The sequence below is a fragment of the Artibeus jamaicensis genome, unplaced genomic scaffold, assembly GCF_021234435.1.
Source record: "Artibeus jamaicensis isolate MK-2021 breed Jamaican fruit bat unplaced genomic scaffold, CSHL_Jam_final contig_519, whole genome shotgun sequence".
Taxonomy (NCBI): domain Eukaryota; kingdom Metazoa; phylum Chordata; class Mammalia; order Chiroptera; family Phyllostomidae; genus Artibeus; species Artibeus jamaicensis.
The window spans coordinates 7670296-7685346 of NW_026521871.1; the positions used below are offsets into that span (position 1 = coordinate 7670296).

General features: G+C 43.0%; 2 protein-coding genes across 4 annotated transcripts in view; one reads left to right on the forward strand and one right to left on the reverse strand.

Annotated features, from left to right (window-relative positions):
* The first annotated feature begins 1657 nt into the window (after positions 1 to 1657).
* PDHB (pyruvate dehydrogenase E1 subunit beta) lies at positions 1658 to 9003 on the forward strand. The gene is made up of 10 exons (XM_037137313.2): positions 1658 to 1756; positions 1848 to 1901; positions 3187 to 3294; positions 3386 to 3448; positions 3545 to 3580; positions 3716 to 4001; positions 4762 to 4872; positions 7290 to 7381; positions 8136 to 8277; positions 8495 to 9003. Exons 1-10 carry the CDS (start codon positions 1715 to 1717, stop codon positions 8638 to 8640), a joined length of 1080 nt encoding a protein of 359 aa, XP_036993208.1. The 5' UTR covers positions 1658 to 1714; the 3' UTR covers positions 8641 to 9003.
* A 484-nt stretch (positions 9004 to 9487) lies between these two features.
* The window catches only part of PXK (PX domain containing serine/threonine kinase like), a 69671-nt gene continuing 64107 nt past the window's right edge, over positions 9488 to 15051 (reverse strand). For 2 of the 3 annotated variants that reach the window (XM_037137311.2, XM_037137309.2), the window contains exon 18: positions 9488 to 10698. In XM_037137311.2, the coding sequence (XP_036993206.1) occupies positions 10487 to 10698 (212 nt within the window). In that variant the 3' untranslated portion in view covers positions 9488 to 10486. The remainder of the gene's footprint in view (positions 10699 to 15051) is intronic. The other variant, XM_037137312.2, reaches the window with a different exon arrangement.

Below are 15051 nucleotides of genomic sequence, written 5' to 3' on the forward strand. Positions count from 1 at the left end.
TAAGGAGTTGCACCACCTTGACTAAGCTGGCCAGACGAGCTGGAGACTTAGTGTTCCTGAGATCTCTACATAAATATGCCCCAAGATTACAATCATTTGTCTAGACCAGAGTCCAGATTCTGGCTTCTCTTTGTGTCATTGTTCCTATATCTGAGATCTTCCTTTGCTTTGTAATTCTAGTCCTGAAATCTTTCAGTGCTGGTGGTGTGAGAGCTGACACATTTTCATTTATAGCAGAACCCAGGAATTCTCAAATTCAGGAGTTTCTCAGGGATGCTGTGGCTGTCTGTCAAGTGCTGAGGCTTCCTGCCAACAACTGGAAGAGTCTTGTAAGGTCTTGACTCCATACCATATACAACATCTCTCCATTTCACAGATGATGAAGCAGAAAAGCCCAGAGATTAATGGCCATCTCTATGCTGCTGTTCCTAAATTTGTGTCTCTAGCCCTGTCTAGCCTCTAGTTCTAGGCTCCTATATCCAACTAGAGTATGACAGAGTCATCTAAATTTAGCTGGTTCACAATGGACTCTTCCTACCCACTTCCAGGCTCCCCAACACAACATCTATCCAAACCCACACCCAAAACCTTCAAGCTCTTCCCCTTCCCTCAGAGCAATCCTATTTCCTCCTGTGGCAAATAAATCTCAAATCTGTTCCCTTGTACTTATCTTCAAACTGCCCCTAGTCCAACTCTCTGCTGCTTCTGCCCTCTCTATTCTTAAGAATTAAGAGTGTATTCTTAATACACTCTATTCTTACTCAGCAACCAGACACTCCTGTGATCAGTCACTCCCTGCCGCACGGGTTTCCCACAGCCCTAGATTATTAAACCCAGACTCTGAGGCTGCACCGCCAGACCGCAGCCCACAGAAGAGTTTTGTTTGGAATATCTAGGGGAGGACTGGGGACTAATGGTGTCCCCTATGGTCCCACCTGCCACTTGACTCCCAAGCGTCAAAGTGAGATAAATGAGGAAGCTCCCAGAGGCTACCCTAGTCAGGTCTTTGGCCCTATAAGGAAGGCCCTCTCTAAAGGCAGGTTGTTGTAACCTCCTTATGGCAGGACCCAGACTTCTGCTTTAGAAAGCAGTGAAAAAAGCCAGTTCTGGCTCACTTAAACAATCTCTGCTTCAGTTTATCTATCTGTGAAAAGGAGATAATAACCCTAATTACCTGAGAGGGTTCCTGGGAGAATGAAATGAGCTCTAAAGTACTTACCACAGCACACAGTAGGCGCTTAATGCGTCAATGAAAGCTCTTGCATTCTAAGGAACCGACAGACAGTGCTGACCAAAACTGGACTCGCTCATAAGACGCTGAATTCTCTGTCACTAGTATGTGCACACATTTACTGAGCTAAAGCGCTACTTGGTGCCCACAGGATTTTTGTGACCGCAGAAATCTGGCCTAGGTCTTAAAGTCCCTCCAGCTTCGAGTTTTGCCCTTGGAGCCTGACTTCTGGTCCCCGCGCTTCAAGCAACACCACCCAAGAATGTGTCCTCGGTCAGCACCCCGGGGACCAGAAATCACCGAAAATTAAGTTCATTGGAGTCCAACCCAGGCAAAGAGGCAAGCCAGCCCGGCGAGAGGTGAAGGGACGCGGCACGCAGGCGCCGCGCTCTGCCATTGGTCAGCGCCAGCAGGGAGGAGGGACCGTTGACGTCGCAGCCCGGCTGTGTTGTCATTCGGCGGCAGCTAGAGGACACGGTTAAGATGGCGGGGGTGTCTGGGCTGGTACGGAGACCCCTTCCGCAGGTAGGCGGTGGCGCGTGGACCCTATGACCCTGCGCGATCCCTGCCCACCCCGCATGCCCTCTAAGCGTTTTTTTTTTTCTCTCTCCGCCAGGTTTGCGGACTGCTGAGGAGGCGCTTTCACCGGACGGCGCCGGCGGCGCTGCAGGTAATTGGCCAAGACGCAGGCCGTGGCGGGGAGCGGGTCCCCTCCTCCCGGGCTGGTAGCTGGGGTCGCGCCTGCGCAGTGGCGGGTGGGCGCTGTGCGGGGTGGCTGCACTGGCCTTGGAGTCCATGGACCCCCCTGCATCCTGCCTGGGGCTCCTGCTGCCTTTGCTGCGGCCCGGCAACAAACAGCAGCATATTATCCCCTGGATCCTCATTAGAATCCGTTGTGCGACATGGGGAAACTAGACTTGACACTTTTCCCCCAGACCACCCCCCTTTTCATTTTCATTGTGGTAGGATATGCGTAACAAAATTAACCGTTTTCAAGTGAATATTAAGTCCATTCACCATGTTGTGTAACCATCACTACCAGCCATCGCCAGAACTTCATGTCTAACAGAAACTGTGTAGTACCCACTAAACACAAACTCAGCGTTTCCCCTTAGCCCCGGTAACTACTCTATTGCACTTTCTGTACCTGTTCTAGGTACACCCTGTGAGTGGAATCATGCAATATTTGACCTTTTATATCTGGCTTATTTTTCACTTAGCATAACGTTTTCAGGGTTCATTCGTGTTGTGTCAGAATTTCATTGTTTTTAATGGCTGAATAATTCCATTGCATGTATGTATCACATTTTGTTTATATATTCATCGGTTGATGGACATTTGGATAGTTTCTGCCTTTTAGATTTGTAAGTAATGCTGCAGTGAACATTGGTGTGCAAGAATCTGAGTTTCTGCTTTCAGTTGTTTTGGGCATATATTAAGGGGAATAGTTGGATTATATGGTAATTCTATGTTGAACTTTTTGAGGACACTCCCCCTTTTTTTATTAGAACATTCTGCCAATCTATATGGTAAAACAACTCCTAGATCCTGAAGGCAAAGTATTTGGTAGTGCCTGGCACCCAGTGAGTGCTCAATATGTAAAATTATTTAGGCTTCCTTAACAGTTCTTTAAGTATGGAAGTAAAACAACCCAGTATACTTTCTGCATATTAAGTTTCACCTATGAACTGGTCTGACCAACAAGCAGATCTTTTAAGTGTAAGTATGCATCCAGCAAAGTGTTAAGTAAGCTTCTTATTAACATCTCCAATAAAGACTAGCTATGTGTGATAGAAGTGTTACTTTTAGAATTCTTTGACCTTTTAAAGAGAAACCTGTTCTAGAGATAGTTTTTATATTATATGCTATAGGTATCCTAGGTAATTATAAGAGAATCTCAATCATATCCAAAATAATCCTGTAGCTTACTGAAAGTTTCCCTATACCTGTGACAGGTGACAGTTCGTGAGGCTATAAATCAAGGCATGGATGAGGAGTTGGAAAGAGATGAGAAGGTATTTCTGCTTGGGGAAGAAGTTGCCCAGTATGATGGGGCATACAAGGTAACCAAGATACGTGAAAATTATACAAAATTGAGGTGACTGTCTGCCCCCATACATGCTTAAAAGTAAAGGGGTCAATGCTTAATTTTAGGTTAGTCGAGGCCTATGGAAGAAATATGGGGATAAGAGGATTATAGACACACCCATATCTGAGGTAAGCTTTCCACCAGAAAGCAGACAAGGGCACATCTGTTAAAATGTACACAGTTCTAATTTTTATGGGTTTTCATGTTTGTATTTTATTTTATAGATGGGCTTTGCTGGAATTGCAGTAGGTGCAGCTATGGTATGAATCTTTGTGAATCTCTTCCAAAGAGATTTTTAATGTGACCTTTGAAAACATTATTTGAATGTCGTAAGTGGGTGACCCTCTTCATTGCTGTTTTAAGTTTTTTTAACATCTGTGTTTTTTATTTGACAGGCTGGGTTGCGGCCCATTTGTGAATTTATGACCTTCAATTTCTCTATGCAAGCTATTGACCAGGTTATAAACTCAGCTGCCAAGACCTACTACATGTCGGGAGGCCTTCAGCCTGTGCCCATAGTCTTCAGGGGGCCTAATGGTGCCTCAGCAGGTGTCGCCGCCCAGCACTCACAGTGCTTTGCTGCCTGGTATGGTCACTGCCCAGGCTTAAAGGTAGTCAGCCCCTGGAATTCAGAGGATGCAAAAGGACTCATTAAATCAGCCATTCGGGATAACAATCCAGGTTAGTAGGTTAATACTTGGTTCTCTTGTGAACATTGAAAAACTATAGTGAAACCTTTGAATGGAAGGCACCAATAAAGGCTTTCGGTTAGGCTTAGAGGTATCATATAAAATGCCAATAATTTACAAATAGCATAAAGATAGTAAAAGATGTTTTTCTTATTTCTGATTATATGGGGGCCAGTTAGGTAAAGGAGACTTTACTGCATACCTACAACACTGATTTAACCTCCATAAATAAAATTAGGATTTGACCAGACTACAAATGTCAGTACTAACCCATCCTCAAGGGTACTAGACACAATAGACAGAGGGCTGCCTAATCAGCACAGTGAAACTTCTCCCAGAATGAAGGATAGTGACACTCTTCCTCCTGGGAGCATGCTCACACCTCTTCCAAGGCCTGCATCTTCTAAACTCTAAGGGTCCGCCCTCACAAGACTTGCAGTGAGGGGAGCAATGGACAACGGCAGCTCAACCAGGGCTAACCCCCTGACTCTGTCTCCGAGCCCCCTTTTCTCTGATTTACCAATGATCCAAAACAGCCCCGCCTAAGTTCATTTCTTTCCTATAACATTTCTAGGGAGCCAAAGCAGCCCAGCCGAGGCTCTCCTGTTGCTTCTTCTATTCTAAGCCCTTCCTTGTTTCACTGTCCCTAGCTTTAATAAATGTGCTACCAAAAAAAAAAAAAAAGGAATGATAGTGTTCGGTATACATGTTTAGTCATGTGTGACTTTCATTTAAATATTTGTATTTCGCAGTGGTGATGCTAGAAAATGAATTGATGTATGGAGTTCCTTTTGAATTTCCTTCAGAAGCACAGTCAAAAGACTTTCTGATTCCTATTGGAAAAGCCAAAATAGAAAGGCCAGGTAAGAGAATTTGGTGTACATTTAAACAATTATTTGTAATCCAGCCTATTTGTGTTACTCAGATTCATCCTAGACTGTATTGCCTTTTACTTTGACAAGGGAATTATAGAATGAGTTCAAGTTAAGAATGTGTCATGTCTTAATGGCTCATACAGTGCCTGCTCATACAATTGTACTTTTCTAAATCCTAATCCAGAAGATTTGTATTTATTTTTTTTTAATTGTTTATTTTTACTGTTTAAACTTCAGTCACCTTCGAAGTACTCTCCATTTGATGCAATTCACCTATTGAGATGTTTTTCCACTGCTCAAAATAGTTTTTGAACTTCTCAATTTTGATGCCTTTTAGGGCTTCTGCCATTTTTTCTCTTAATTTTCATAACAGAAAATTTATTAAAGAATTGCCTTTTATTCTGTGACTTACTTGCCCCATTTCTGGGTTAAAATTCTGAGGTTTTTAAATATATTCTATTGATTATGCTATTACAGTTGTCCCATTCTTTTCTCCCCTTAATTTCCCCTCTGCCCTGTACCCCTCCTCCCACCATCATTCCCCCACCTTAGTTCATGTCCATGGGTCATACATATATGTTCTTTGGCTTCTCTATTTCTCATACTATTCTTAACTTCCCACTCTCTATTTTGTACCTACCATTTACGCTTCTTATTCCCTGTACCTTTTCCCCCATCCTCCTCCCACCCGCTCCCCACTGATAACCTTCCATGTGATCTCCAGTTGTATGATTCTGTTCCTGTTCACGTTCTTTGCTTAGTTCGTTTTGTTGTGTGTTTTTTCTTTTTCAGGTTCAGTTGTTGATAGCTGGGAGTTTGTTGTTATTTTACTGTTCATAGTTTTGATCTTCTTTCTCTTAGATAAGTCCTTTTAACATTTCATATAATAATGTCTTGGTGATGATAAACTCCTTTAACTTGACCTTATCTGGGAAGCATTTTATTTGCTCTTCCATTCTAAATGATAACTTTGGTGGACAGAGTAATCTTGGATGTAGGTCCTTGCTTTTCATGAATTCAAATATTTCTTTCCAGCCTTTCTTGCCTACAAGGTTTCTTTTGAGAAAGCAGCTGATAGCCTTATGGGAACTTCTTTGTAGATAACTGTCTCCTTTTCTCTTGCTGTTTTTAAGATTTTCTCCTTCTCTTTAATCTTGGGTAATGTAATTATGATGTAACTTGGTGTGTACTTCCTTTGGTCTAACTTCTTTAGGACTCGCGGAGCTTCCTGGACTTCCTTCCTGGAAGTCTATTTTCTTAGCAGGATTAGGGAAGTTCTCTTTATTTTTTCAAATAAGTTTTCTGTTTCTTTCTCTTCTTCTTCTTGGCAACCCTATGATTTGAATGTTGGAACATTTAAAGTCGTCCTGGAGGTTCCTAAGCCTCTCCTCATTTTTTTGAATTCTTGTTTCTTTATTCTGTTCTAGTTAAATGTTTACTTATTCCATCTGGTCCAAATTGTTTATTTGAATCCCAGTTTCCTTCCTTTCACTGTTAGTTTCCTGTACATTTTTCTGTATTTCACTTTCATAGCCTTCACTTTTTCCTCTATTTTGCAACCATATACAGCCATTTCTGTGAGTATCCTGATTACCAGTGTTTTGAACTCTGCATCTGATAGGTTGGCTGTCTCAATTTTTTTGTTTTGGCACCCCTGTTAAATAGTAAGGGGTGGAGCCTTAGGTGTTCACCAGAGGGGGGCAACCCACATCCCTGTGTTGTGACGCTGCATGTGGGGGAGGGGCCATAGAGGGAACAGTGCCACTTGCCCAGCTCTCTGCTGGCTTTCAGCTACTTCCTCCACTAGCCACAAGCAAATCAGGCCCTTCTGGTGCTGATTCCCAGGTGGGTGTTTTGTGTACCTTCTAGGACCCTGTGGGTCTCTCCAGCAAACTCTCCTGTGAGGCTGGGAGTTTCTTCCACTGCTGCAACCCCCACGGGTTTTTTCCGTCAGAGGTTTTGAGGCTTTATTTCCCTGCACTGGAACCCTGAGTTGCGTGGTCTGTCTCACTCCCCAGTTCTTCTTCCTGGTTTATCGGAACACAAATGTGGGACTGCCCATCTGCCAGCCACAGCCTTGATTCAAATCCTCTCTGCCTTGGCTGCCTGTCCCCGCCCCTCGTTGTGGTCTGGATGAATGTTCTCCTTTAATTCCTTGGTTGTCAGACTTCCATACAGATTGATTTTCTGGCAGTTCTGGTTATTTTTTTAATTTGTTGTTGTCCTTTTGCTTGTACAAGGAAGTAAAGTGTATCTACCTATGCCTCCATCTTAGCCAGAAGTCTGTATTTCATTTCTAAAAAGGTTGCCACATTCTTCACATCACTGCAATGAAGCTGAGTTGAAGGTTGTACAAATCAACTTAGTTTCAATCTGACCTCTGATCTGTGACCACTTTGTTTCAGGGACACATATAACTGTAGTTGCCCATTCGAGACCTGTGGGCCATTGCTTAGAAGCTGCAACAGTGCTGTCTAAGGAGGGAATTGAATGTGAGGTAAGTGGACATTCAATTCTAAAAAAAAAAATCAGAAAGGTTTCTTTTAAATTTAAGACCCAGACATAGTTTGAGTTCTATAACAAGATGTAAAATATTGCTTTGTCACTCAGTTCTACCCCTGCTTAAAGCTGGGAATCTGCTTGCTTTCTCAATACATAGTTTTTTACCACCTACTGCTCTAGATCTTTTAGAATAGTACCGCTTTCTCAAGTTAAAAATCCAACCTCGGAGCTGGAGGTTGGGGAAGGGGAAACTTAGAAGTCAGTGAGTCTAACCCTTTCATATCTGGGACCTGCCACTTGTTAGTTACACTTGGGCAAACTATGTACAGTAAATCTCAAAAGACATGGAGTGACAGAGGAGCTTTGACAGAACAGCAGAGGGACAGCTGGCCACAGAGAGCAGAGAGGTAGGGACAGTATGTTTTCCGTCTCATCGTGGCGGTTATGAGAAATTACACTTAATGTAGTGCCTGGTACATAGTAAACAGTCAAATGTGAGTTATTATTTTGATGAGAAGGAAGTTAAAGCCAAGGGAGGTAAGTGAATTCTGTAATTTAACAAGAGCTACTTATAGTAGAGGTAAAGATGTTGGTTTTAATTAAATTCCCCTCTTACATCTTATATATGAATTGGCATATTAGATTTTCCTAGACTCAGAGACTTACAGGAAACCAAAAAAAAGTGGTATTGTGGGAATAAGACAATATTTATGATGCAGTGGCTCTCTAAAGCCTTGTTATCTGTTCAGGTGATAAATATGCGGACCATCAGACCAATGGATATTGATACAATAGAAGCCAGTGTCATGAAGACCAATCATCTCATAACTGTGGAAGGGGGCTGGCCACAGTTTGGAGTAGGAGCTGAAATTTGTGCCAGGATCATGGAAGGTATTGGACTTTAAATTTGTCAGCTTGGCATTGGGGGGGGGGGGTCGGTGCACGGGGGAGCAGTACATTTTAAAAAGCAAAACCAGAAACAATCCCCAGTAATTAGTATTCCTTTAGATTTTTGTATTGGGACAGCTACACTGTTTGTGTCAGGGTGTTGGTGTGCAGCTGGCTTTTCTTGCCGCTCTCTCAGCTAAGGCTCCCCCCCCCCCCCCAGGCCCTGCATTCAACTTCCTGGACGCTCCTGCCGTTCGTGTCACCGGTGCTGACGTGCCTATGCCTTATGCCAAGATTCTAGAAGACAACTCTGTACCTCAGGTTAAAGACATCATATTTGCAATAAAGAAAACGCTGAATGTCTAGTTTGGACTTGAATGTCAAGTCATTGGGATTTATTTAAAGTACTTGCTGACACTACCTGGATTGACCTTATGATACATAAATGTTTTTGTACAGGGAAGAGGTTTAAATGTGCTCGTATGTGGAAAAACTCCATTCTTACTGCCTGAGACTACATGCCTGTTTTTTGTCTTTACAATTGCCGTTTCTTTGAATAAGACCAATGTAAAATTGTACCCTCTCACTGGAAGGACAGGGTGTGACAGTGGCAGAATCCTGATGAAAGATTTATCCAAAAAAAGGCAACTATATGTAAAAATAATAGCATATGATCTACATTTCCTGTTACATTGTTTTGATAAGGAATAAAGGAATTCCTAACTATGAGTAATTGTATTTTTATGTTCTTGAAAATAACTGTGGGGTGGAAGTCTTAAAATTGTACTAAGAAATCAGTGTCATCAGGAACTGATTGTTAATGATCCTAGACCGCATCACAGTGACAACAGGAACTTGTCCACAGACTCTTCAGATACCTAATTCTAACAGGGTTCTCCTCAGAGTTAAAGCGTAAGTTTTGTCAGGCGTTTTCTCACTGCCAAAAACAGACTTCCTGGCATACATCGCCCTCTTCAGAAGCTGAGGTGGAAAAGACAGGTTTAAATTGGTTGTGGAGGCATACAGGTGGTGCAAGGCAGGAATGTCAGCTCTTAGTACAGAGGGAAAATGCAACAGGTAAGAAAGATCAGATAGGTGGGAAGAAAACGGTAGAAATTCTGTGTGGATCTGGTCTTTGTTTACAAGTGTTACTACAAAAAATTTCCATTTGAAATCGTAGCCAAGCTACAGACAACCCATTTTCTTCACATGATTTATTTTAATAAAAAATACAGGTGAACATATTTATCACAGATTACATGAAACTAGAGACAATGACATTTTCTCTGCATAGTAACCAACACTGATGTATTTGAACTTTTAAATGGATTACTTGTAATCCTTTAAAGTGCAATTTATTTAAGGATTTAAGCAAATCATAGGATAAAGGGTCCTTCTAGTAAATGAGTAACTTTTAAAGATGATGTATTTGAATAAATCAAAAATCATAATTCTATAAATGCCAAACTCTCATGTGTTGTAACACTAATTCTCCACAAACCTCAAACTTAATTGCTGAGGAGTAATACCTTGCAGTTGGCGAGAGCATTTTCTGATGGTAACATTTTTTTGTTTGATACATTCTAACTAGAAGGAGCTATATGAGTCCATCGTAGTTGCTTTAGCAGCCCTGAGTTCCATAACCACAACAGTATTCTGTTTGAGCGGAAAACGAGGAACTCAGCTGCTTCTCTGACTCAGCCACACAACTATGCTTTAGGCTACAGTGTTAATGTCTAAGGTGAAATTAAGGTAGCAAAAATGGAAGTTAGAATCTAAGAGACAACCAGAAAATGCTTTAGAGAAATAAACTATGAAAGGAACATTTCCAGGAGCTTGTCTGATGGGATAGGGAGGATTGCAACACAGGCCATCCACTGCTGTGACTGTATATTGTCATTGTTTCTGTCCGCTTCTTTCAATTGGTAGAAATATTGATTCTGATATGCTGCTTCCCCCAAAAGATGCCCATTAGAGGATGAACAACTTTAAAATAGTAATAAAGGAGCAAACTATTCCTTTGCTCCTGACTTTAATCTACTCAAAGAATATTTCTCTCTTCAAAAGCCCTGTACATGAGCATCTGCAAAATAGTATATCTCTACTGGCTCAGCAATTAACTCATCCAGGAGAGTCAGTCCTTCAGTGGTAGGAGGTGGGCAGGGAGAAAACAAAAACCAAAAAACTTCCCTCCAAGTGTAAACATGAAGCTTTAGCCAATCTTAGGAGCACTGTGATCACAGGTTTCAGCTTTCCTCAAAGTTCCTTTTTGGAAATTCTGGATGGAGCTGAGTAAGGCCCCTCGGCTCACGCCATTCACAGCCTGGGGCTGGAGCTGTGTGGGCACCTCTGTGCTCGAAGGAGACAAGGGAGCTGCTGGTGGTGGAGGCGGAGGTGGAGGCGGTGGAGGTAACGTGGAAATCCCTGTGGAGGAGAAAGGGGACAGTCAGCATCCCCTCCCAACATCCGGCATGCATGCTTCTGCTCAGTCCTGGGCAGGACAGACTGGGGAGGCTGCGAGTGGTTTCCCTTGGAACAACCAAGATGTTCAGTACTGTATGCTTTTTAAAATACCGAACAAGAAAGCTAGAAGCATCAAAGGGAATTTCAGGTTTGCCATTTCCCCCAAATAAGTCATGTGAAGACTTACTTGTCTGTGAACAAATATCACAGATTACATGAAACTATACATAGTGACATTCTCTCAACATAGATGGATGAGGCTTTAAGACCATTTCCAAATTTTCGTAATGGTCCCCAAAGGAAAGTCCCATCAGCTACTTCAGCCAGGTCCCGGATAGCTCCACCTACTCCTGAGCTAGCAATTAAAGATACACATCTGGATGCAGCGTTGGGCTACCTGAACATCAATAATCAAGGGTGAACAGTTCTTAGCTGCTGTAACACACACACACATATATTTGGAGGATGTGATTTAATATAAAATGAAAAATTAGTATTCTTGGCAAAGAACTAGTGCCTGCCAGGTTATGAGTTCCCCAGGGGCATCTGTCTCAAAAAAGCATCTTCTATTAGGATGCATTAAAGAAATATAAAAATCTAATAATTCTTCCATTGCAAAACAGCCAGCACAGGGCTTCCTTTCCCCAGCAACAGTGTGCTCATGGGGGAGTTTTCCCCAGCACCCTTCCTTCCACCGTGGCCCAGTCCAGGAACGGAATGTAATTGCACTAACCCCACATCTTTGCTGAAGCATCAGGTGAGACCGCAATTCTGAGCTCTACCTTAGAGGGCAAGGAGAAGGGAACTGGACAGGTGCCTACAACTTCCCTTAGCTTCCAGGCACACAAACATTTGGCACTTGAACTTTACAGTTCTGAATGAATAAATGAAAATAAACACTGAGTACGGAAAAAGCCCTACCTTAAGGAACCTGACTGTGCCAGAGTTAGTTGCCCCATTTCTCATGAACCTTGCAGCTCTTGGTGACTCCCACATCTGCGTCTAGCCTTACCCTCTACCTCTTCCTAGGGCTACACAAAGGAGATACTCTGCTAGACAAACGGCTACTGAGTTGTGGTGTTAACAAGGAAACATGCCAATCACCCTTGTGTTTATTTGGATGAGCAGTTCAGGATCTTCAATAAAATACTTAGTTAAGTGCATGACAGGCAATTGTTAAAAATCACGTTTCACAGAAAACCACTTACCTTTCTTTATATCTTTACCCAAACCTAAGGCAGCTGAAATTAAAGAATGACAGATACACGCACTCATGCTCTGCAACCTTGAAATTCTCAAATGATGATATGTCAATACAAATAAACATGAAGAACAAAACATAATTTCTATTGGTTCTATACAACAACAGATAATGAATGAAGTTCGATTATGTTCTATGCCAAGGAGGAGTGTGGAAAAACGCTCCTGGCTTTATGGCACAGGGTTATAAAGATAAAAGGACTTTAAACCTGAATGAGTGTTGAAGTGAGAAGAGCAGTGTGTGTGACAGCATTCCTCTGAAGGGGGTTTTCAGAGAGTGACTAGTGAAATACCAGGGGAGGGGTGCTGCCTCTGAAGGCTCATGAAGATAACTGCAGTGCAGAGAGCCTGCAGGAGTGAGCAGGCACCAATGTCCCCCACCTCCATCCAATGACAAAAAAAGGGCAGCAGAATCTGGACTTGACATTCAGGGCCCCACATGTACAGATGAGCATCAGCGTTTCTGCCTTCCATCTTTGTACTCTGAGCCAGTCAGAGGAGTCCCTGTGAGTTACAGGGACTCCTGAGTCTGTGAGTCACAGATGAAAAGGCAGGCTCTGAGCTGCAACAGCACTAGTGTCCTCAAGACAAGGAGCTGGCCATCCAGAGACAGGCAGCCCTCCCGCCCAGGTTCTGGGTGGCTAGAAATGAGCCGGGGGCCGGGGGGGCTGGATTTGAGTACAGGCTGCCATCTGGAACAAAACTGCTTGGCCTTCACAAGGAACCAACGCTTGACTTTGGCCTCATTACCAGGAGCTCAAAATTAGAATTGCAAATTTACTATCACAGCATTTGGGAATTGGGAGTTGTGTTCAGTAAATGGATCTTCATTTTCCAAGCAAAGGCTGGATTGTTACCACTTTCAATGAAACTGAATACACAGGTAGTATAAATAAATGGACCAGCCCAAGTGCAACAGGGCAACCTGTGTCTGTAAAGCACATAGGATGCTGAGGGCTGTGCAAAAGGAGAGGCTGTCACCCAGGGGTATAGAGCAAGGTCACAAGGTCACCCTGATGTCCATTCACAGAAGGCCAGACCAATCCCAAAGGGCCTGATGTCCCATGATGTCCACTTTTCCTCACTGGGCCTGCAATAACAAGGGCAGATCTTGATGTGTATACTTAGGATATGGGAACTCAGCTCGCAGGCTCAGAGCACTTGGTGGGGAAGGACCAGGAGCCAGGACGTCAGCAGTGGAGAAGGCAAGAGCACAGACCCTAGGACTCACAGTCTCTGACAACAGGTCCATCCAATTTTGTATTGCCTATCTTTTTCTTTGTCTTTTCTGTGGTCCACGAGCTTCCTCTAAAGGTTCACTGGGGCTTCAGCTACAACAGACTGGTAATAAAGTGGGGAAGGGAGGAATGGTAACAAGGGCCAAACTCAGAGTTGACTCCTTGGCCCGTGACAAACCTGAGAACAACAGTGGACGCTCGAGTTCCCCTGTTCCTCACATGTGAATCTGTTCCTCCCCAGCAAGAGGCTTCTGCTTGCCATTATCCCTAAGGCCGCAGACAAAACTGGACACCTTCCATGTCAGAGTGATCACTAACCAGATTCACACAGCTTTGAAAAATAGTGTTCTGCAGCAACTCAGGATGAGGGATGCTCCAAAACAGCTTGCCTACAGTTATAACCTGGTCAGCCTTAATGTCTCTAATCTCACTTTTTCTTAGACAAAAACCCCAAGAGCCAACTATTATACCCTTCCCAAAATCCTGTTCACCAACCAAATGGAAACCTGGCAGTCCAGTCGGGGCCCTGGAACAGGCCACCAGCTGCTGCAGCGAGGACACAGGTTGGATCCAGGCAGGAACGCCTTGCCAGAGCATCCCTGCCAGCCTTGTGGGAAGGACGTCTCAGGGTCCTCTCTCCTGGGCCAACTCAGCAATCTACAGGAGTGTGCAGATCTGAGTTCCTCTGCGGTCCACACGGAGAGGTGGGGAGGCCACAGGGCCACAGACCAACAGCAGACACTGCCCTCATCTTTTGCCTCAGACAGATGAGGAGGCTGCACTCATGTCCCAATTCAAGAATCACTAAGGATGCTTTAAAAAGGACTGTTTTTCCGTCATCAGTAATAAACGCCACTGAGTTGAAGAACCAACATTTCTGCAGCAACAGGACTCTGAAAGCTTAGTTTCCAAATTTAAAATATACCAAAATTCCATACAGTTGATTCTTAGGTTTTAGTTGTATTTCAAAACCAAAATCAGAGTGAAAATGAAGATTTGAAAATCACAATGAAAATGAAATGAATGTAAATGAAGTCACTTGGGTGCTTTTTAAAGATGCTGTATTTCATTTAAAAGTTCAGATAAGGAAATTGTGTCCAATCTGCTTTCCCATTTGTCGTTCACTTCAGTGACTAATGTGCTAAGTCCCATTTCACATTCAGAAACAAAGCATCTTTAAAGTGAGAGAAATCAGTATAGCTTACTTTACCGAAAATTCACGTTCAAAATGGTGCATGCTCTACTGAAAACAGCAGAGAGAGGGAGAGAGAGAGAGAGAGAGAGAGAGAGAGAGAGAGAGAGAGAGAGAGAGGAAACAAGTCATTATTCGAATTTTAGCGTCATTTAATAAAAAAGTAAGAGACAGTCAAATATTAGTCTGAATCAATGCTGATTATTCTCACAGCCAAACTGGGAGATACTTAAGCATGAAATGCACTGGTTTGTAAACACAACTGTGATACTTTTAGAACATGGCACACACACTAAACACTAATGTGGCACCAAGTCACCTTCTTCCTCAAGCTATTTGTTTTCCTTTTCCTGAGCCAGTTAGGTGTCATTTTTACTTATTTACAAGCACAATATCCACTTCAAAGACCCATGAAGGTTTTACCTCCCCTGAAAAGTAGAATGGGTACAGGAATATTCTTAGTTTTACTACTAAATAGGACAGTTTATCAAGAGAGGAGAAAAATTAGAACTCATCACTTTTTGCAGCAAGTGAGAAGACTCAGCAAGTCTTCTACAGTCTAAAACAGCGGCATGTCTTTCCAAAGTCAGCAGGAGCAAGAGCACAGGCAGGTCTAAGGCTCCT